The sequence below is a fragment of the Balaenoptera borealis genome (assembly GCF_965194805.1).
Source record: "Balaenoptera borealis genome assembly, chromosome: 14".
Classification (NCBI taxonomy): domain Eukaryota; kingdom Metazoa; phylum Chordata; class Mammalia; order Artiodactyla; family Balaenopteridae; genus Balaenoptera; species Balaenoptera borealis.
Genome location: NC_138875.1, coordinates 20,631,273 through 20,654,336, shown reverse-complemented (window position 1 = coordinate 20,654,336; position 23,064 = coordinate 20,631,273). Strand labels below are relative to the sequence as shown.

Here is a 23,064-nt window from a genome sequence, read left to right as displayed (position 1 = left end):
AGCCATGCTGGATCTGCTTCTAGTTTCATTCAACCTTTAAGTAGCGTAAAATTCACATTTCATAGTAAATCAGTTTTTAGTTGAAACCATTTAAAAAACAGTTTTCTTTGGTTCTGCCTCCCTGCTAGGTCAGGTACTAGGAGAAACTCTCCAGGCACGTCCAAATAGTATCATTGATATAAAATATACTCTAAGTATCCTATCTATCTCCTTACAGTATCAGATTTAAGACTCAGCAGAACTATAAGGATAACATTATCAGATAAGACAACTGATGAAACACATGAGAGCATTTTTTAAAAACTCTCTTTATATACAGATTACCCAGTTCTAAGTTTGCTTTTAAAAGACGACTTTAAAAATGTTATGCTCATGGTTGCTGTACTTTGTGGATACATTCATTTCACAGAGTGGCTGTGGGTACCTTGCCAGTACGTGAAATGTTCTGAAGGACAATGATTGTTCTCTGCAGAATGATTTGAGTTTCAAAATTTCTGGAGGCATTTTTTTTTCAGTTGAAGAGTCAATAGAACAGACACAGGATTATTGAGTCTCATAAAGCATGCCTACAGTGTGAGACCCAACCAAAAGCTATCCTCTGTAAGGAGAGGCTGTTTTCTCTTCTGGATTGAAGTATGAGAATTGAAAGAAATATTTTAACTGTTTCTCTCCCCATCATCTTCCCTGACCTAATAAGGCTTTCCATTACTAACGTTCGACCCCTCTTCTCACACATACACACTCTACACCCACACCCTGAGAAGCAGGGTTAGAGGAAAGAGTTAGGTAAGCTGGATAGCAAGGAAAAATGTAGAGCATATCTGGTCTACTAGAAAGACATACATTAAATTTAAATTTTACAGATAATAGTAATAGATTACTTTGGTTTTGCATTTTGAACTTTTCAAACCACTGTCATATCTATTACTTCATCTCCTTCCCCACTAAGCTTTAGAAGCTAGGCAGAGCAACACAAGGTAATGGGGGAAAAATACATACATGGAGTCAAATAAATGGGCTCTAGAGTTGGCTTTCCTGTGTCCTGTCATGTGACTTAACTTGTTTAATCTCCTTTTTTCTTATCTATGCGGTTGGGATATTGATATACTGTCAATATAAAAAGAATAAGTAAGATTCTGCATAGCTAAGTAGGCATGTAGAGATCTTTATGAAGACTTGGGTAGGTTGTATAACTTGACAAAATTCCTCATGAAACTAGAGCTGGAACTCAGATAAGCTGATGGCTTTATCCAGGCCTCTCCCCCCAGGAGTACCCTTCTACTTCAGTCCCACGTCAAGCCATAATCCAGACATTCATATTTTGATTGTCCAAAACTCTATATTGACCTTCCTTATCAAATGGAGAAATTTTCTATAATTTATTTTCTACTAAAGTGATTCATCATTTGATGTTTTATATGACTTTCCATTCAAAATACATTCATTGACTATTGACTAGTGCTTACCAGATACTAGCATGGATATTACAGGAGACAGAAAGTTGTGCAAGACTCAGTCTCAGCCTTCAAGATGTTTACAATTCAATGGAGAATTTATCAATATGCTGTAAATATATGTGTGTGTGTGTATACACCACACATATAGAGTGCCCATATCTCACACTAGACAATGCATAAAAAATTGTAGCTAACATTTATTTAGTACTTACTCTGGGCCACATACTATGCTTTACTTGACTTATTTCACACTTTAAGTAGCACTGTAAGGTCATTGCTACAGTTATTTCCATTTTATAGATGAGGAAGCTGAGGCTCAGAGAGGTAGTGCCTAGGTATTCTGCCCCCCCTCACACACACACATACAGCCATGATTTTCCGAAGTATCAATACTTCTAGGCTAATGATTTATGTTGAATAGTAAGTTCTCATAAAGTTCCTAAGAAAACTCAGTGAATTAATGGCATTTATAGAATGCAAGTGTATCATTCAAGAATACAAACAAGGCATATAAGAATTTAAGAAATACAAAGGACAGTATTGCTTAGTTGCCTCCCAAATGCCAGTTGTGTCTATGCTCAAAGAGACTAGTTTTATCAAAGTGTGGTCTTCCCTCCTAGCTGAAATATTTCTCATTACCCCATTCCTCCCCTTATTTCCATTTCTGAGACTTAGAGGTATTCATGACAGGGAAGGAGGGAAAGATTCGAAGTTATATATCAGCCTATCAGATACGAGCTGCCCGTTTCGTGTTTTATTTGATGGGGTTCCATCTTAGTCTACCAAGTATTTTTACATTTATTTAGGGCACACATTTTTACAGCTATTTTTAAGAAGAGCTTCTGATAAATGTTTATGAGGTCATCACTTAAATAGGATGGATGGGCGCATCATCGAAATGTTATTAGAACCGTTAAATATTTATTTGATTTTATAATGAAATGTAGGATTTCCATAGCTATAATCTAAGAAGGATTCATAGTAGAATAAAAAAGATATACCACACTAGAATACCTAAGGGAGGAGATAGGTATGACATAGGTGGAGACAAAAAGTTTTCCTTGATTTTCCTAGACATAGATATATAACAAATGTAATAAATTTAAAAGTAAAAGTAAATATTTAACCTTGGAAGATGATCAAGATCTAAATAAAAAGCATAAATTGATGTTTATAATAGGCATAAATAGTTTTTAAATTTGCCTGATGATATGGAAAATACCCATTAACCTGGGAGATTAACCTTTTTCTTCATTACAATTTTGATCTTTTTTTTTTTAGCATCTTCATTGAGGTATAATTGCTTTACAATGGTGTGTTAGTTTCTGCTTTATAACTAAGTGAATCAGTTATACATATACATATGTTCCCATATCTCCTCCCTCTTGCGCCTCCCTCCCACCCTCCCTATCCCACCCCTCTAGGTGGTCACAAAGCACTGAGCTGATCTCCCTGTGCTATGCGGCGGCTTCCCACTAGCTATCTATTTTACATTTGTTAGTGTATATATGTCCATGAAACTCTCTCACCCTGTCACATCTTACCCCTCCCCCTCCCCATATCCTCAAGTCCATTCTTTAGTAGGTCTGGTCTTTATTCCCAAACAATTTTGATCTTTTGAGTAAGCAATAAAGACAGACAATTTACTTTCTACTAAAATATCCTTAACCTGTTGTTTAAAAGACAAAGAATGTGTTCAGAAGACCAAAAATATTATCACTAATGTAATCATTTAATATTTATCCAATTTATTGTTCTCTTCCTGATCATCTGCTCCAATGACCATACTTCAATGTATATTTAATGTGACCTGTGCACAAAGAAAGAAAAGCACACGACACAATATTGCTTTTGTCCATTTTCTTTATAACAGCTATACAGATTCTGGAATTACTAAAAGTTTGTATCATAAAGAGTTTTTTTAAAAATCATAAACAGTTGAGCTCTAAAAATTCATTTTATTACCAGTGGACAATAATCATAACCATCTATGTAAAATACATAAAACATTAGAGCCTCTGAAAAAAAGACTTTGATTATTAGAAATAAATTGAAGTCGAAGTCAGTGCAGATAACCTTAAAAATGGAACTGACAGGAGGAAGTGGAATTGGTCCTGTCTCTGTGGGTATTGCCTCACTTGGGAAAATTTATCAGCTATCTGGCCCTTTTAACAACATAACACCTGATTTTATTGATTAGGTTTTAGATGTACAATCAGCCAGTGTAAACTGGTACAGAAAGGAAATAAAGTCAGTGCTGTGTCCTAGGTCTTCCGCTGTTTGGAAATAAATTCCTTTTTTGTTGGCTTTTGATAGTCTTCTTATGTGCCTTGATTTACCAAGTTGATAGAGTTCATTTATTTTTCTCTTTTCTTATTTCCCACTTGTTTAGTCAGAAGACACAACATCTCTGAGTTACACAGCAACAGGCCTCAAACCAAACACAATGTATGAGTTCTCGGTCATGGTAACAAAAAACAGAAGGTCCAGCACATGGAGTATGACTGCACATGCCACCACATATGAAGCAGGTATGTGAAGAAAGACTGGCTTCGAAATTTCTACTCTTGATATTTGGTAGTGGTGTTTTCCAGGTACCAAGGAAGTTGGAACCTGTGTCCACCATGATGTCTAAATTATACCTTATTTTATATAAAATCATTCATAGCATTTTTATATCTAATATTATCCTCCCCACTCTAGATAAGAAGAAAATGAGTCCCCAGTGGATTAAGTGATCTGGTTTTAATCTGTACGTTAATTTAGGAGACCTGAATATAAATCTTCTTTTCAATACATTTAAGCAAAGGCATTTTACTCTGTCCAAAGCATGCGTGTCTTTGATCAACAGACATAGTAGGTATTTACTTTTTTGGAAAGAAATTAGATACAAAATGAAACATTGCATTACAACTGTAGTCTCATGGATGCTTACCCTAAATAACTTCAGCTGACAGTGGGAAGAAGTTTCTGGGGGGTCATGTTCACTGTTTGGAAATAAGACAACACAATGGAAAACTTTCATGCATTTTGCAATAGTTCAAGTCGAGAGTAAATGCAATTCACTGTAAATTTTACCAGTCACGTTTACTATGGGTCATAAATGTTGAGTTTATAACCTTAGCAGACATGCAGTGCACTTGGCATTTATAGTTCCCAGAAATACAACATCCGGAGAAAAAAGGGTTTAACTTACTTTTTGATTGCTTTCATGGCATTACATCATATGTGGGGATAAACTGTACCACATGTTTCCAAATTTTAAAAAATATGCCAGTAAAACTTTTATCTGGGTAAGCTGAATTTCTTTCTCCATTAGAATTTGCCCAATGGCATGGCAGTTCTAATTTTTATTTCAGGCTACTACCTTAACTCTAAATTCATTGTGAATATTTTTACAATTTGAGGGTACTTCTTTCTATAAGAAATTTTTTTTCTAGTTGTTTAATTTCAATACCTTCTTCTTCTCTTTTACATGTTTATATATATTAAATCATTCTCCTAGAATTCTGCCCTGGATGTCAATGTTCTTAGCTTCTTAGGAAGAATAAGACAAGCTGAATGAGTTATGAACTATGGGGAGAATAAAGGCTCTGCTCTTTCTTGTTAACTTAAGAGGAGATGAAAAGAGTTAAATGAAAACCAGTAAGGCATTTGGTCTTCCCTGAGTGAAAGAGGAGTAGTAATTTCCTCATTCATTTTTCCCTGTCATAAACATAAATGCACACCAACGTCTGACTTGATAAATGCACCCTATTGATTTCTCCTCAACTGCCTAGCCTTGTAGGGATGTCAGGGGTGAGACCCATTGCTGACAAAAAGATACTAACTTTTAGAAATGTGGCTAGGAGGAAGAGTGATTGTCAAAACAGAAAATGACCTGGACAGAGGTGTAAATAGCATGTGGATAAGATCCCTGGGCGATGATGAGAAGCAAGAAGTAATTCACAAGTGTCTGCAGGTTTTATAACTGGGAGAAGGAAATGAAGTGAAATAACTCTAGCGTTTGCTTCTAATTCCATAATAACGCAAAGACTCTATGGGGCTGCGTTGTTATGCACTTGTGCTGAAATTACTCATAATAAAGGTAATGGCAGCTGACAGATTCTTGAAATGAAACACTTCATTCTGTCCAGGTGATGAATCCTTAATTTTACTCTAGTTAATTGAAATAAAATAAAAATAATTGGAAGGACAGCTGAAATAATGAAGTCTTGGAGAGGGGACAAGAAGCAGCAGTATTCCCAGGCTTTAGAGATGAGGAACTCTAGGACTCTCCCTTCAAGGTGTTACAGTCACAGTGGTTTGACCCATGTGTTTTCCTTTCTTGTATCAACATTCAGTTTCCCAGAAGAGAGAATCACACAGCTAAAGAGAGTGAGATGAAGGCCATGAAATTTCTATTTGATGTTGCTACCCAGCTCATGTGACACAGAGGAGAGCTTGTTCCCAAAGGAAAAATCCAAGTGTTCTCTCTAAATGAAGGAGGGAATGGGGTGTTGAGCGGTCTAAAAACAAATGCCCAATACGATTTCCAGGGCTGGAAATCTTCTAAATCTTGAATGTTACCATCCACTCATACACTTAACAAAGAAACTGAAGCATGGGAAAAATCCTTTGAGAAACAGACAAACCAGAGGGCAGTGCGGGTCCAGTTGTCTGAGATACCGATTACGGGTTTCCAATAAGGTTCACTTTAATTGTCAGGTCCTGAGATAGGTACTTGGTATAAAAGGTAAAGAGAATACAGCCTTTATCTTGGAGAGAATTATAATCTAATACATAAGACAAATATTTTAAAAATACAACCTTGAAGTAACATGAAAAATACAATCATAGAATTTTGGCCAAGTTGGAATCAGAGCACATAGATCCAAGTATAAATTCTGTCTGGAGAAGTCAGGGAAGATTTCACAAATGAAATAATGACGGAGCTGTGGCCTGGGTGGATCGTCAGGTATCCATTCCAGGGCCTTCCAAAGGAAGGAAGCAGCATGCACAAAAATACACAAGCAAGTATCAGAAAGATGTCTTAAAGAGACGCTTATGAATGGTTCAGAGTGACTGGAGCATAGTTTTCATGGACAGCATAGGGACACGAGAGTGTATAAGAAAATACAGTATAAATCCTGCAGGGCCTGGTATTTATTATTTATTGTTATTAATATCATTTAATTCAATGAGGACAGGTAAGAAGTTATAAAAGATTATTTCAGGAGAACCCACGAGATTGAAGAAGAGCAGACTGTAAGACCTCCTTCTGCTTGACTTAGAGGATCACTGAACTTGTTAGGGCCACTATAAATATCCAAAATTTTTTTAAAAATAAAAAAATAAGTAAATATGAGGGAATAGTATACAATTCATGTGATAATCCTAAACATCTAAGACATTGATTCCAATACCAGAATCTCTATTTACCAACAGTCACATGGCTTGAGGATAAAGAAAAATTTGCTCAGCACCTGAAATAGATTAGTCATTAGGTTGTTTTCGGGTTTTTTTGTTTTGTTTTGTTTTTGAAAAATAACCAGCTCTTCAATGTATTATTTTGCTAAAGCTGGAGTCATTTTATATTTTTTGAATATCAACATAGAGTCAGTGAAGCAATCTAATCATCATCATCTGTTTGCTAAATAAGCATCAATTTTAATTTTAACACAGTTAAGAAAAAACAGACTATTCTGACTAGTTAGAAAGACAGATCTTTAATTACTTCCAAAATTGGAAATTTTCTTATTATGTTTGGTATAATATTCTAATTTGTGGCTATATATTACCTTCCTATCGGTGGCTTAGAAAATATCTTGAATGAGCTCTTTATAAAACTAACCCTTCTTTAAAGTAGCATTGCGTCTCTGGTATTTTGCTATTACAAATCTTTTTTGCAATAATGTCCTTTCTTTCTTTTCATTAAAATATATATATATATATATATATATATATATATATATATATATATTAAACTGAAATACATGGTCATCCAAGGCAATGCTTCCTTCTTTATTTTTTAATTTATTTTTATTTATTTATTTTTGGCTGTGTTGGGTCTTCGTTTCTGCGCAAGGGCCTTCTCCAGTTGCCGCAAGCGGGGGCCACTCCTCATCGCAGTGCGCGGGCCTCTCACCGTCGCGGCCTCCCTTGTTGCGGAGCACAGGCTCCAGACGCGCAGGCTCAGTAGTTGTGGCTCACGGGCCCATTTGCTCCGCTGCATGTGGGATCCTCCCAGACCAGGGCTCAAACCCGTGTCCCCTGAATTGGCAGGCAGACTCTCAACCACTGTGCCACCAGGGAAGCCCTAAAATACATATTAAACTATGTTTAATATACAGTCTCTTTACTCAAGGATCTACTACACTAGACGTTTTCTTCTCCTTATCCTTCTCTTCCTTCTGCCTTTCCTTCTTCCTTCTCCTCCTCCCTCTTTAAAAAAAAAAGTTAAGTATATTAAGTATTTTATCAGGATATTAAAATTCGGTGAAACTTTGGTTAACCTGGTATCCTAGTGGCTTGGAGAATCAGGGCATTGGAAATCAAATGGTATGATAGATGGGAATGTTTGATGTCCCTCTATTTGGAATTCTCTTAGGAAGAGAAGCTGGAAATAGAGTGTTGATAATGCTCAGATTCTGCACTGTTACAGTCAACAGAAGAGCTGAAGAGAATTATAAGAGTGAAGAGGAATTCAAAATTAGCACCAAGTTTTATCTATTTGTAATATACAAATACACCTGTGCAGAGATCAGGAAATTCCTCCAGAACCCAAGCTTGGAACTTAAAAGACATTCTGACATTGCATATGTCAAATTTGGGGTAATTGAAAAAGGCTATGTATAGTAGCCTTGGACATTGTGAGCTGCCTAGAAGGAAAACTGACTGCATTTCAAAGCATAGCGAGTGAGAAAGCAGGTCAAAGGAAACCTGAAAGATACTGGACGAGCTTGGCCAGTTTGCTGCCGCCTTTGAAGTATATTTAAATTTTTGTTGAGCACAATTTAGGGGAAGAAAAGTCCTTTTATCCTTCCAGGTTCTTGGTTGAGCCCCCCTGTAATAAGAAACAGATTAACAGGAGAAAAACAAACAGAAGTTTGATAATAAGTATACCTCTTGTATATATGAGAGATACCCAGGAAAACAGTAATTCCCTAAAATGGCCACCACTTTCAATACCATCTCCAGCTAAAGACAAAAGGTGTTGGAGGGTGGGAAGCCAGTAATGGGAAGTTTTCAGGCAAATCACAATAAACAAGGGCATGGTTGTTATGTACATTTAAGTCTCTGCCTCCTTGTAATCCTCCTCTTCCTGGCACAAAGAGGGAGATACCCTTATAAACTTATAAATTTCCCTTTTATGAAAGAGTAACTTCTACTCGGTTTTCAGAACTTTTCCTCTGTCTGTTGTTTCTTAAAAATAATCAGCTTAATTCTTATGCCAAAGAGGCATATTTGGGGGTGACAAATTCTGTTTCCCTCAAACAACATGTGTGAAAAGTAGCTCTAAGCAAGACAGCATTTCTTGCCATCTTTACTTCCTACTAGGTTGATACTAAGACCCTCATAGATTCTATTTCCTCTGTTTTCAAATATTTCTTTGCCTTCTTGTTGGGAGATACCTAGTATGTTACCTAAGCAAGATGTTGTGACCTGCATGTAAATTCTTTCTTTATTTTTTTTGGTCTTTTTTTTTTTTTTACATGTATTTATTTATTTATTTATTTATCGCTGTGTTGGGTCTTCATTTCTGTGCGAGGGCTTTCTCTAGTTGTGGCAAGTGGGGGCCACTCTTCATCGCGGTGCGCGGGCCTCTCATTATCGCGGCCTCTCTTGTTGCGGAGCACAGGCTCCAGACCCGCAGGCTCAGTAATTGTGGCTCACGGGCCTAGTTGCTCCACGGCATGTGGGATCTTCCCAGACCAGGGCTCGAACCCGTGACCCCTGCATTAGCAGGCAGATTCTCAACCACTATGCCACCAGGGAAGCCCTTTTTGTCTTTTAAGGAAAAATAAAAGTAGGTGAATTTTCATTTATATATAAATCCTACAGTTGTAACAGAATTTTGTCTCTTGGAGACATGTAGCCATCAATCTCACTAAGTTTGTGTCCATTTTTTTTTGTTCTTATAATGGTTCTTACATTTTTAGTGCATCGCTCACTTGAAAATACCAGTTATACTTTTCTCTACATTCACACATATTCTGTTCTCCTCTCTATATTCACACCTTTGAATGTCAGTTAACTTCCATGGAAAAACATTAATTTCTGTATCTTTGTTTGCTTGTTTAATTCAAATACCTAAAATAAATTGTACATGGTAAAATAAGCATGATATACTGTGTGATAGATTCTGAGTGTCAACATCATGATTAGAAGTCCCATAAATGTCTGTTTTCTTTCACATCCAATGACAAGACCATGTTTCTGTTTCACCTCACAGCCCCGACCTCTGCTCCCAAGGATTTGACAGTCATTACTAGAGAAGGGAAGCCTCGCACTGTCATTGTGAGCTGGCAGCCTCCCTTGGAAGCCAATGGAAAAATTACCGGTAGGCACCTCAGCTTTATTTCCTGTGCTGCTCCGCTTGTCCTGTGATTGCTTACCTCCTGTGCACTGCTCATGCCTTTTATGTATTAGTTTTCTGTCCCAGCATCTCAGTTGACTCCTGACCCTTTCTGATTGTCTCTTCTTGCCCCCTCTGACCTTGGAATTCTTCTAATGGAGCCTACAAATACACACACAAACACATTTCATTTGTGTTGCTTCCTGAAAGATGTGCATTCTACTTAGTATAGACCTTTTGCTTTTGATTCTGTGCAGCGTTAGGATAACCTTATAATGGAATGCCTCTGAGCCTAAATGACTAAAAAGAAGCCAGTTGTTTGGCAGTTATAAAATACAAAAGACGCTTAATGACTGTGTATTTTTATAGGCAACATAGGAAGGAGGTTTGTCTGAGGGTTTTTAGTTTCTCACTTAGCTTTTAGCTTCTTACTTAAATCATAAGGTTCAGAAAACACTTGATATTGACTGACGGAAATTGAACTTAATGAATATTTCACAGTGAAAGATTTTATTTTGCCAAATATTTCTGATAACATTGATGCCTAATTAAAGCATCCATTAGAAGCCTGTAATGTTAATTTAGTATGAAAAATATAATGGAGTTCTATCAGAGATTTTGCATTTAAATGATCACTTTAGGCTTTTAATAGATGTCTCCATAGCATATAATTATTATGAAGAATATTGTATAACTAAAAATGTGCACATTATAGTCTAATTAACTTGAACCATTGGGTTAGGCGCATGTAAGAGTCACTCCTGTTTCTTCTTTTTCTTGCATACCAGAAGTGGATAGCATTATTATAAATTAACAAAGCAATTCAGTCATTCTGTGATACAGAGATAAGCTTGGAAATAACAGTTCAGATGGCACACTTACTTTATGTGAGTTACTTTTTGAATTTTACAGAATGAAAGGATAATGTGAAAATTCCAAATGTGGTTTAAATTTAAGTTGAAGACTTGTTTTCTCTAGTAAATTGCTCTTACTACAATAACAAACAGAATTTCCATTTGAGCTGAACAAATATGGAAAAAGAAGAGAGACATAAAATCTCTCCCAAATCTTATATACTCAGTTGTCACTCTGCCAGGCTTTTTAAAACTGAGGGTGGTTCATTATAATTTTTTCTTCCCCTTAGTGTTATGATCTATTATCATTGGTTCTGTTTCAGTACTTTTGTAGATTTTGATTTGTTTACATGATGGCTTTTCTTATGTTATAAACATATTTATAAGCATATGGTAAATCAACAGATAATAAGTTTAAGAAGAAAAAAACAGAATAGAAATTGTCTAAATAAAAACAAGTTCTGATAGAAACAAATATATTTTGGGGTAAAGGATAAAATAAGTCATATACTACCCAATTTTCCACTTTATTTAAATAAATGTCATCACATGGTCTATGTGAACAATAGAATGTGTTTTCTTTTTTTTTAATTTTTTAATTTAATTTTATTTATTTTTTTATACAGCAGGTTTTTATTAGTCATGCATTTTATACACATCAGTGTATACATGTCAATCCCAATCTCCCAGTTCATCACACCACCACCCGCACCCCCGCTGCTTTCCCCCCTTGGTGTCCATACGTTTGTTCTCTACATCTGTGTCTCTATTTATGCCCTGCAAACCGGTTCATCTGTACCATTTTTCTAGGTTCCACATATATGCGTTAATATGCGATATATGTTTTTCTCTTTCTGACTTACTTCACTCTGTATGACAGTCTCTAGTTCCATCCACATCTCAACAAATGACCCAATTTAGTTCCTTTTTATGGCTGAGTAATATTCCATACTATATATGTACCACATCTTCTTTATCCATTCATCTGTCGATGGGCATTTAGGTTGCTTCCATAACCTGGCTATTGTAAAGAGTGCTGCAATGAACATTGGGGTGCTTGTGTCTTTTTGAATTAAGGTTTACTCTGGGTATATGCCCAGTAGTGGGATTGCTGGATCATATGGTAATTCGATTTTTAGTTTTATAAGGAACTTCCATACTGTTCTCCATGGTGGCTGTATCAATTAACATTCCCACCAACAGTGCAAGAGGGTTCCCTTTTCTCCACACCCTCTCCAGCATTTGTTGTTTGTAGATTTTCTGATGATGCCCATTCTAACTGGTGTCAGGTGATACCTCATTGTAGTTTTGATTTGCATTTCTCTAATAATTAGTGATGTTGAGCAGCTTTTCATTTGTTTCTTGGCCATCTGTATGTCTTCTTTTGAGAAATGTCTATTTAGGTCTTCTGCCCATTTTTGGATTGGGTTGTTTGTTTCTTTAATATTGAGCTGCATGAGCTGTTTATATATTTTGGAGATTAATCCTTTGTGTGTTGATTCATTTGCAAGTATAGTCTCCCATTCTGAAGGTTGTCTTTTCATCTTGTTTTTGGTTTCCTTTGCTGTGCAAAAGCTTTCAAGCTTCATTAGGTCCCATTTGTTTATTTTTGTTTTTATTTCCATTACTCTAGGAGGTGGATCAAAAAATATCTTGCAGTGATTTATGTCAAAGAGTGTTCTTCCTATGTTTTCCTCTAAGAGTTTTATAGTGTCCAGTCTTACATTTAGGTCTCTAATCTATTTTGAGTTTATTTTTGTGTATGGTGTTCGGGAGTGTTCTAATTTCATTCTTTTACATGCAGCTGTCCAGTTTTCCCAGCACCACTTACTGAACAGACTGTCTTTTCTCCATTGTATATCCTTGCCTCCTTTGTCATAGATTAGTTGACCATACGTGCGTGGGTTTATCTCTGGGCTTTCTATCTTGTTCCATTGATCTCTGTTTCTGTTTTTGTGCCAGTACCATATTGTCTTGATTACTGTAGCTTTGTAGTATAGTCTGAAGTCAGGGAGTCTGATTCCTCCAGCTCCGTTTTTTTCCCTCAAGACTGCTTTGGCTATTCAGGGTCTTTTGTGTCTCCATACAAATTTTAAGGTTTTTTCTTCTAGTTCTGTAAAAAATTCCATTGGTAATTTGATAGGGATTGCATTGAATCTGTAGATTGCTTTGGGTAATATAGTCATTTTTACCATATTGATTCTTCCAATCCAAGAACATGGTATATCTCTCCATCTGTTGGTATCATCTTTAATTTCTTTCATCAGTGTCATATAGTTTTCTGCATACAGGAATTTTGTCTCCCTAGTTAGGTTTATTCCTAGGTATTTTATTCTTTTGTTGCAATGGTAAATGGGAGTGTTTCCTTAATTTCTCTTTCAGATTTTTCATCATTAGTGTATAGGAATGCAAGAAATTTCTGTGTATTAATTTTGTATCCTGCAACTTTACCAAATTCATTGATTAGCTCTAGTAGTTTTCTGGTGGCATCTTTAGGATTCTCTATGTATAGTATCATGTCATCTGCAAACAGTGACAGTATTACTTCTTCTTTTCCAATTTGTATTCCTTTTATTTCTTCTTCTTCTCTGATTGCCGTGGCTAGGACTTCCAAAACTATGTTGAATAATAGTGGTGAGAGTAGACATCCTTGTCTTGTTCCTGATCTTAGAGGAAATGCTTTCAGTTTTTCACCATTGAGAATGATGTTTGCTGTGCGTTTGTCGTATATGGCCTTTATTATGTTGAGGTAGTTTCCCTCTATGCCCACTTTCTGGAGAGTTTTTATCATAAATGGGTGTTGAATTTTGTCGAAAGCTTTCTCTGCATCTTTTGAGATGACCGTATGGTTTTTCTCCTTCAATTTGTTAATATGGTGTATCACATTAATTAATTTGCATATATTGAAGAATCCTTGCATCCCTGGGATAAATCCCACTCGATCATGTTGTATGATCCTTTTAATGTGTTGTTGGATTCTGTTTGCTAGCATTTTGTTGAGGATTTTTGCATCTATATTCATCAGTGATATTGGTCTGTAATTTTCTTTTTTTGTAGTATATTTGTCTGGTTTTGGTATCAGGGTGATGGAGGCCTCATAGAATGAGTTTGGGAGTGCTCCTTCCTCTGCAATTTTTTGAAAGAGTTTGAGAAGGATGGGTGTTAGCTCTTCTCTAAATGTTTGATAGAATTCACCTGTGAAACCATCTGGTCCTGGACTTTTTTTTTTGGAAGATTTTTAATCATAGTTTCAATTTCATTACTTGTGATTGGTCTGTTCATATTTTCTATTTCTTCCTGCTTCAGTCTTGGAAGGTTATACCTTTCTAAGAATTTGTCAATTTCTTCCAGGTTGTCCATTTTATTGGCATACAGTTGCTTGCAGTAGTCTCTTAGGATGCTTTGTATTTCTGCAGTGTCTGTTGTAACTTCTCCTTTTTCATTTCTACTTTTATTGATTTGAGTCTTCTCCCTCTTTTTCTTGAGCAGTCTGCCTAATGGTTTATCAATTTTTTTTATCTTCTCAAAGAACCAACTTTTACTTTTATTGACCTTTGTTATTGTTTTCTTTGTTTCTGTTTTGTTTATTTCTGCTCTGATCTTTATGATGTCTTTTCTTCTGCTAACTTTGGGTGTTGTTTGTTCTTCTTTCTCTAGTTCCTTTAGGTGTAAGGTTGGATAGTTTATTTGAGATTTTTATTGTTTCTTGAGGTAGGCTTGTATAGCTATAAACTTCCCTCTTAGAACTGCTTTTGCTGCATCCCATAGGTTTTGGATCATCGTGTTTTCATTGTCATTTGTCTCTAGGTATTTTTTGATTTCCTCTTTGATTTCTTCAGTGATATCTTGGTTATTTAGTAACGTATTGTTTAGCCTCCATGTGTTTGTGTTTTTTCCGGTTTTTTCCCTGTAATTGATTTCTAATCTCATAACATTGTGGTCAGAAAAGATGCTTGATATGATTTCAATTTTCTTAAATTTACTGAGGCTTGATTTGTGACCCAAGATGTGATCTATCCTGTAGAATGTTCCATGCACACTTGAGAAGAAAGTGTAATCTGCTGTTTTTGGATGGAATGTCCTACAAATATCAATTAAATCTATCTGGTCTATTGTGTCATTTAAAGCTTCTGTTTTCGTATTTATTTTCATTTTGGATGATCTGTCCATTGGTGTAAGTGAGGTGTTAAAGTCCCCCACTATGACTGTGTTACTGTCAATTTCCTCTTTTATAGCTGTTAGCAGTTGCCTTATGTATTGAGGTGCTCCTATGTTGGATGCATATATATTTATAATTGTTATATCTTCTTCTTGGATTGATCCCTTGATCATTATGTAGTGTCCTTTCTTGTCTCTTGTAACATTCTTTATTTTAAAGTCTATTTTATCTGATATGAGTATTGCTACTCCAGCTTTCTTTTGATTTCCATTTGCATGGAATATCTTTTTCCTTCCCCTCACTTTCAGTCTGTATGTGTCCCTAGGTATGAAGTGGGTCCCTTGTAGACAGCATATATATGGGTCTTGTTTTTGTATCCATTCAGCAAGCCTGTGTCTTTTGGTTGGAGCATTTAATCCATTCACGTTTAAGGTAATTATCGATATGTATGTTCCTATGACCATTTTCTTAATTGTTTTGGGTTTGGTTTTGTAGGTCCTTTTCTTCTCTTGTGTTTCCCACTTAGAAATGTTCCTTTAGCATTTGTTGTAGAGCCTGTTTGGTGGTGCTGAATTCTCTTAGCTTTTGTTGTCTGTAAAGCTTTTGATTTCTCCATCGAATCTGAATGAAATCCTTGCCCGGTAGATTAATATTGGTTGTAGGTTTTTCCCTTTCATCACTTTAAGTATATCATGCCACTCCCTTCTGCCTTGGAGAGTTTCTGCTGAGAAATCAGCTGTTAACCTTATGGGAGTTCCCTTGTATATTATTTGTCACTTTTCCCTTGGTGCTTTCAATAATTTTTCTTTGTCTTTAATTTTTGCCAGTTTGATTACTGTGTGTCTCAGCTTGTTTCTCCTTGGGTTTATCCTGTATGGGACTCTCTGCATTTCCTGGACTTGGGTGGCTATTTCCTTTCCCATGTTAAGGAAGTTTTCGACTATAATCTCTTCAAATATTTTCTCGGGTCCTTTCTCTCTCTCTTCTCCTTCTGCGACCCCTATAATGTGAATGTTGTTGCGTTTAATGTTGTCCCAGATGTATCTTAGGCTGTCTTCGTTTCTTTTCATTCTTTTTTCTTTATTCTGTTCCGCAGCAGTGAATTCCACCATTCTGTCTTCCAGGTCACGTATCCGTTCTTCTGCCTCAGTTATTCTGCTATTGATTCCTTCTAGTGTAGTTTTCATTTCAGTTATTGTATTGTTCATCTCTGTTTGTTTGTTCTTTAATTCTTCTAGGTCTTTGTTAAACATTTCTTCCATCTTCTCGATCTTTGCCTCCATTCTTTTTCCGAGGTCCTGGATCATCTTCACTATCATTATTCTGAATTCTTTTTCTGGAAGGTTGCCTATCTCCACTTCATTTAGTTGTTTTTCTGGGGTTTTATCTTGTTTCTTCATCTGGTATATAGCCCTCTGCCTTTTCATCTTGTCTATCTTTCTGTGAATGTGGTTTTTGTTCCCCAGGCTGCAGGATTGTCGTTCTTCTTGCTTCTGCTGTCTGCCCTCTGGTGGATGAGGCTATTTAAGAGGCTTGTGCAGGTTTCCTGATGGGAAGGACTGTTGGTGGGTAGAGCTGACTGTTGTTCTGGTGGGCAGAGCTCAGTAAAACTATAATCTGCTTGACTGCTGATGGGTAGGGCTGGGTTCCCTCCTTGTTGGTTGTTTCTCCTGAGGCAACCCAACACTGGAGCCTACCTGGGCTCTTTGGTGGGGCTAATGGCAGACCTGGGAGAGCTAACGCCAAGGAATACTTCCCAGAACTTCTGCTACCAGTTTCCTTGACCCCACGGTGAGCCACAGACACCATCCTCCTCTGCAGGAGAACCTCCAACACTGAACCAGGTCTGGTTCAGTCTCCTGGTTCAGGTCTGGGTCACTGCTCCTTCCCCTGGGTCCCGATGCACACACTACTTTGTGTGTGCCTTCCAAGAGTGGAGTCTCTGTTTCTCCCAGTCCTGTCGAAGTCTTGCAGTCAAATCCCACTAGCCTTCAACGTCTGTTTCTGTAGGAATTCCTCCTCCCCTTGCCGGACCCTCAGGTTGGGAAGCCTGCCGTGGGGCTCAGAACCTTCACTCCAGTGGGTGGACTTCTGTGGTATAAGTGTTCTCCAGTCTTTGACTCACCCACCCAGCAGTTATGGGATTTGATTTTACTGTGATTGTGCCCCTCCTACCATCTCATTGTAGCTTCCCCTTTGTCTTTGGATGTTGGGTATCTTTTTTGGTGTGTTCCAATGTCTTCCTGTCGAGGATTGTCCAGCAGCTAGTTGTGATTCTGGTGTTCTCACAAGAGGGAGTGAGAGCACGTCCTTCTACTCTGCCGTCTTAGTTCAGGGCCCCAGAATGTGTTTTCAACTCTGAAAAAAAAGCTTAATTTTGCTTTTCAGTTGGAAAAAGTAGAAGTCTCTCCCATATTAAGAAATGCCAATTAATATGAGCAATAAAATTCTGTCTGCCAATGTCACAGTGCATGTATAAGAAATCGTGTCCACACATTTTATTTAGAGGTGTATGTTCAATAGTTCTCAATACTAGAAATCCATTCTTGTACAATGGCGTAGTAAAAGTTTGGGCTGAAATACTTTTCACCTTTAAAGACTGCTTCATTTATTAAAACCAATTTGTGTTTATCATGTTGAGATATTTTGACTCAATTCCACAGGGAGCAAACACTAAAAACCCTTGAAACAACTTTAAACAACACTTAAAACAACTTCTGTTCTATGCATATTTTGATTCTTTCATTCAAATCACTTCAAAAAGTAGGATGATAAAATATTCAAAATATCAGACTGTTAGGCTGAGGGCCCAGATTTTCCACACTCAGTTTCTTGTGAAAGGACAAAGGAAGATGTGAGTTCTTTTCCAGTGTGTCAGAGCACACGTGTGCCTATGTGGAGGGATGTACTCCCATCTTACTTTTGTATTTCTTTGTTTTCCTAAATCCCTGTATGTGCACAGCAGGTGAGCAGGGTGGTTACGAACCCAAGCTTCTGACAGAGATACCTGAGCAAGTTATTTAACCTCCCTGAGTCTTACTTTAGAACTTCTTTTGTAGAATTGTTATAATAAAGGACTGAGAAAAGTCCCTGATACCCGGTGAGCACTGAAATAATTTAGTGATTATTATTCCCAGTTGAAATTCATTCTAGGACAAGGGTTCACTAATGTACTCTGCACAGAACCAGATCATCAATTTATGAATATATATATTTATAAATGTGTATATGTAAATATATGTGTGTGTGTGTATATATATATATATATACATATATATATATATTTCAAAAAGATTAAACAAAAAAGAGGATGAAAGAGGAGATCCAGGTAACTCCAGTGCCTAAATTCGTTGATTATAAACTGGCATCTTAGGAATTTAGACTGACATTTTCAGAAGAAAATGGTTCAAAATGAATTCAGTATTTACTACATGCTTGGCATTCTGCTAAGCACTTTTGTATTATAAGCGATCATATATTCCTGTTATTTCATTTTGAAATAAAGAGTTGGGGGCCTTCCAGTGTAAATAACTTTCCCAAAGTCAAATAAAAAAGAAGTAACAGAGCTGGGATGTAAAACTCAGGTTCCTACTCTTAACTATTACACTGCGTTTTTCTCTTCTTATCAGTATTCTACTGGTCCAAATCAATGATGCTCAACTGATTTATGATTTAATTTATCTGAGGAGGGATTGAGAGTGGTACTTTGTAAAAACTCCCCAAGTGATTTTAACGTACAATTAGATTTGTGAAACACTGATCTAAATAAATGCAACATCTAACATTATTTGAAATAGGGACCCGTGCAGATAAAAGAGTTAGAGCCTCAGAGATGGTTTCCTTAACAATACGATCTAATGACTAAGGTTGTACCCTCTTTTTCTGTGTCATTCGATACTCTAGTCCAATTCCTTTTCCTTGAAATTCTCCTCTCTCTTGACTTTTGTAAAATCACCTAACCACTTTTCTTCCCACTTCCAGGCTATAACTTCTCAGTCTCCTAAGCATACTTTTCTTCCACCTGTTCCATAAGTGTTACATCCCAGAACGCAGATCTTTTCATTCCCTTCATTACTTTCTCTGAAAAAGTATCTGCACTATAGCCAGGGCTTCAGTGAACATGATCTTATGTCTCTGAAATCTCTGTCTCCATCCAAGGAATTATAAATACACACATCCTACCTCATATTGTACATTTCCACTTGTCTGTCTTAGTGTAACCTCATTCTATTCCCCAATCCCCCTCTCTCCCATTCTTCCATTTTTTGCTCTATCACCCACCACAAATGGCCAAACAATGCACTATTATATTCTGGAATAGGTTGTTAGCCCATTGGGATTGTGAACCCAGTTGGGCACTCATACTGGAGTCATGTGTCTAAACATTCTTACTCTCATCTTTTTAGAAGCCTCCACAGTTCACCCAGCAGCAAAAGTTGGAAACTTAGTCATCTTGACTTCTTCCTGTCCATCCCCTTTCCATATTATCATGAGAGAAATCTAAATGCTTATAGTACAAGGCTAAAAGCAGCAGAACAGGGTTCAGATTTTGTTCAATGCTTTCTCCCCAGTAACAATATCTTTGACACTTAATAGATAATTAATAAACATTTGTTGAGCAGAATAATCATTAAATTGATATTAAATATATTGTTTGACTTGAAACTGTAGTTCCAGGTTCTAAACAAGATATTTCTTAAGCTTTATTAATATAAATAAATAAATAAAAGCCTTAGAATTTACTAGGTAGTTACTACGTAAAAGATAATGTAATAGAAATACACTCATATATTAAGTTTTTAAAATGCATTATCTCACAGCAACTTGTTTTCAGATAAGAAAATTAAGACATACTTGGATTATTCACGTCGCTCAGGATTGCAAAGCTAGTAAATGATAGCACTATGATTTGAGGTCAGTCCTCCCTGAATCCATAACCTATAATTTTTGACCACAAAAAAAAGGAGAAAACGGGTCCTCCTTTTTTATATATCTACCTATATATACGATTTTCAGAATCAGTTCTTTAAAGATGAGAAGCCCTCATTGGACTGAGCTCCTTGCTGGGAGGGGCCACATCATGTATCTTGGTCTTCCCAGTATTATCCACCTACCTGATCCATGGAAGGGAATCACCAGTGAGTGGGAGGAAGTATGGAAAAGGACAGAAGAGAGAAGAGAGGTGGAGGTGACTACTTTCTGACACTTTGCTTCTGGAATTACAACTACCTATTTGTATAAGTAGCGTCAAAATGAAATATGTATGATGCTACGTTTTATAAGTATTTACACAAATGGTATTTCAATGTAGGAATGCCCAGGTAAATTAATAATCCCAAAAGATCTTACAACCTATGACAGAATATAATACTGATACTTTATTATTTGGCCAGGGTGGTGGGTAAGAGATAAAAATAAAGTGGAAAAAATGTAAGATGAAAGGATGGAGAATGACAGGGAATTGGACATAGAGGAATGAACATATAGATACAGAAAGATAGTGAGAAACCTATAAATGTGTCCCAATCTATGTGGTTAGATGGAAATCTATAAGGTGAGACTTCAACAATGGATTTAATAGCCTCAAAACATGCCAAACTCACATATCCAAATGAAGTTGTATGGTTTTTCTAAGGCTAGATTTTAGAGTTTTGAGTGATGTACTCTTGTTTCTATTCTCCAACTCAGTTTTCAAATTTATAACCAATGACAGGCTTTTTAAAATAAATTTCAGGAAATTGCTCAAATACAATTTGGAGTCAGAACCTGCACTTTCAACTTTACTTACCTGATGCCAGAACTGTCACTTTTAAATGCTTCAGTGAATACTCTTCACATAGAAAAAATTACATGAAGGCAAATACTATATTCTCATTTGGTAAATGGAGAAAATCAGGAATAAGTGTAGCTGACTTGGGACGAGAACACACTTATCCAAACTTTCAAGTTCATCATGTACTTACAACAGCCCATGAAAACTTCAACAATTTCATTAAATGTCATGAATTTAAAACTTATATGCTTACAGGCTAGGGGATTTTATTCAATAAGTGAGTTTCAATACCTATTGTGTGAAGACTATTTTATTAGTTTTCTTTGAAGAATAAGAAGTAATATAAGATATAGCTCCTGAACTAAAGGAATATTTTTATTCTTTTGAAGAGATAAGACATGCACATAATAAAAGCTAGAGCAATATTACCAGTGCCAGGGTCTTCTTTTCAGTAGATATGGTTCTTTGGGTACAAGAATGGAGACTTTTCTGGCTCAGAGAATATTAGGAGGTTGTACTGATGTTGATCTCAGGGGCTGAGTTATCAAAGAATGGACATCTGTGAGTCAGAAACAACTCCTTTATCCAAGGATATTTTACAATCCCTTTTGAATTGTAGTCTTCCAATTTTAATATCAGCCAGAGGGAAGAGCCATATAACCTTTATAAATTTTGTAGACTTCTTTATCTTGGTCAGTCTTTTATCTTCCCCTGAGTTCTCCACATCTTACATATTCATATCTGCAGCATCAACATCTCAACAAATATACCACAAAATATGCAGAATTCACATCACCAACTAAAGCAGTGATTCCTGACTTTACTTGAACACAGAAATCAACTGGGGTGCAGTTTACTGGGGTTACCATTAACCTATTAGCTACTGCTGTGTAACAATATTACCACAAATTTAGCAGCTTAAAATAACACACATTTGCCATCTCACTGTTTCTGTCAGTCAGGAATCCAAGCACAACTTAGCTGGGTAATCTGCTTTAGGGTCTCTTACAAGCTGGCAATCAAGGTGTTAGCTTTGGCTGACATCTCATTTGAGGCTTACCTGGGGAAATACTTGCTTCTAAGCTTATGTAGTTGTTGGCAGGACTCAGTTCCTTACTGGCTGTTGATCAGAGCCCAGCCTTAGTTCCTTGCCAAATGGTCTTCTCCATCTGGCAACTTATTTCATCAAAGCCAACAAAGGAGAGAGTCTATAGAGTCTGCTAGCAAGACAGAAGTTATAACTTATGTAACATAATCATGGAGGTGACAGTCCATCACATTTGCCATATTCTGTTGGTTAAAAGCAAGACTTAGGTCCCATCTATGCTCAGAGAGGAAAGACTACACAAAGCTGTAACTACCAGGAGGCAGGGATAATTGGGGGGCTATCCAAGACTTGTCTGCCAAGCCTATTGAATCAAAATGCCCTTTCTTGAGCTCTATGTTTTGTAACTTATACCTAGTCCCCAGGTAATTCTTATGATTAGGCAGATTTGAGAAACAATGAAGTTGGGAAAAGGTGAAAGCCAAAGCAAAATAGATGCAAGTTTTCAGCATTGATCTGAATTTAAGACAAATGGACTTCTGGGTGTTGGAGTTTGTGGCTTAACTACCTTGCTTAATCCTACAGAATCACAAGGAAAAAATATCCAATTCACTGTCTATAATGCATCCCCCAAACCCAGGCATAATTCTGTAAATCACTATGGGATTAAGTGAAAATGATACAAAATCGTATAAATACTCTTATACTTTATTGAAGTGGGTTACAAAGTGTACAGAAAGGAGAGCTCACTATAGAGGAACGTTTCATATGTTAGATGTAGCTTAAACTAGACCTGGATGGCCAGGTAGGAGTTGGATGGAGAAAGTAAGGAAAGGTGGAGAGGTGTGAGGACTAAGAGGGAAGTAGGAATAAGGATAGTATGGAAATCAGTCCTCGTGGAGTAAGAGTTGTGCTGAGATGTAGGTAATACGCATGGTTATTTTGGAAGGCAAGTGAATCTGAGTCAAAGAACCTGTGACATGACCACTGAAATATCTGTGCATGAAGGTCCCCAGTCCGGATGGGACAAGCGAGACTCAAAAGGAAACACTAGGGGAATCAAAGGAAGACAATGGTTTTTAAAAAGTATTATTTACAAAGAATGTATTCAATGGATAAGAATAGACCTAGGGACATTTGCGGCGTATCTGCAGATACCATTGCAGAAATTTGATAGAAATAGAGGCTGACACCATGTTCATGTAGCAAAGACACCTGC

The 23,064-nt window shown here is 36.7% G+C and overlaps 1 protein-coding gene across 1 annotated transcript in view; it reads left to right on the top strand.

The window, feature by feature from the left end:
- DCC (DCC netrin 1 receptor) overlaps window positions 1–23,064 on the top strand; it is a 1,166,696-nt gene that overhangs the window by 1,025,713 nt on the left and 117,919 nt on the right. Inside the window, exons 18-19 of the mRNA XM_082353405.1 lie at window positions 3,850–3,988; window positions 9,892–9,999. Coding sequence (XP_082209531.1) covers window positions 3,850–3,988; window positions 9,892–9,999 — 247 coding nt within the window. The remainder of the gene's footprint in view (window positions 1–3,849; window positions 3,989–9,891; window positions 10,000–23,064) is intronic.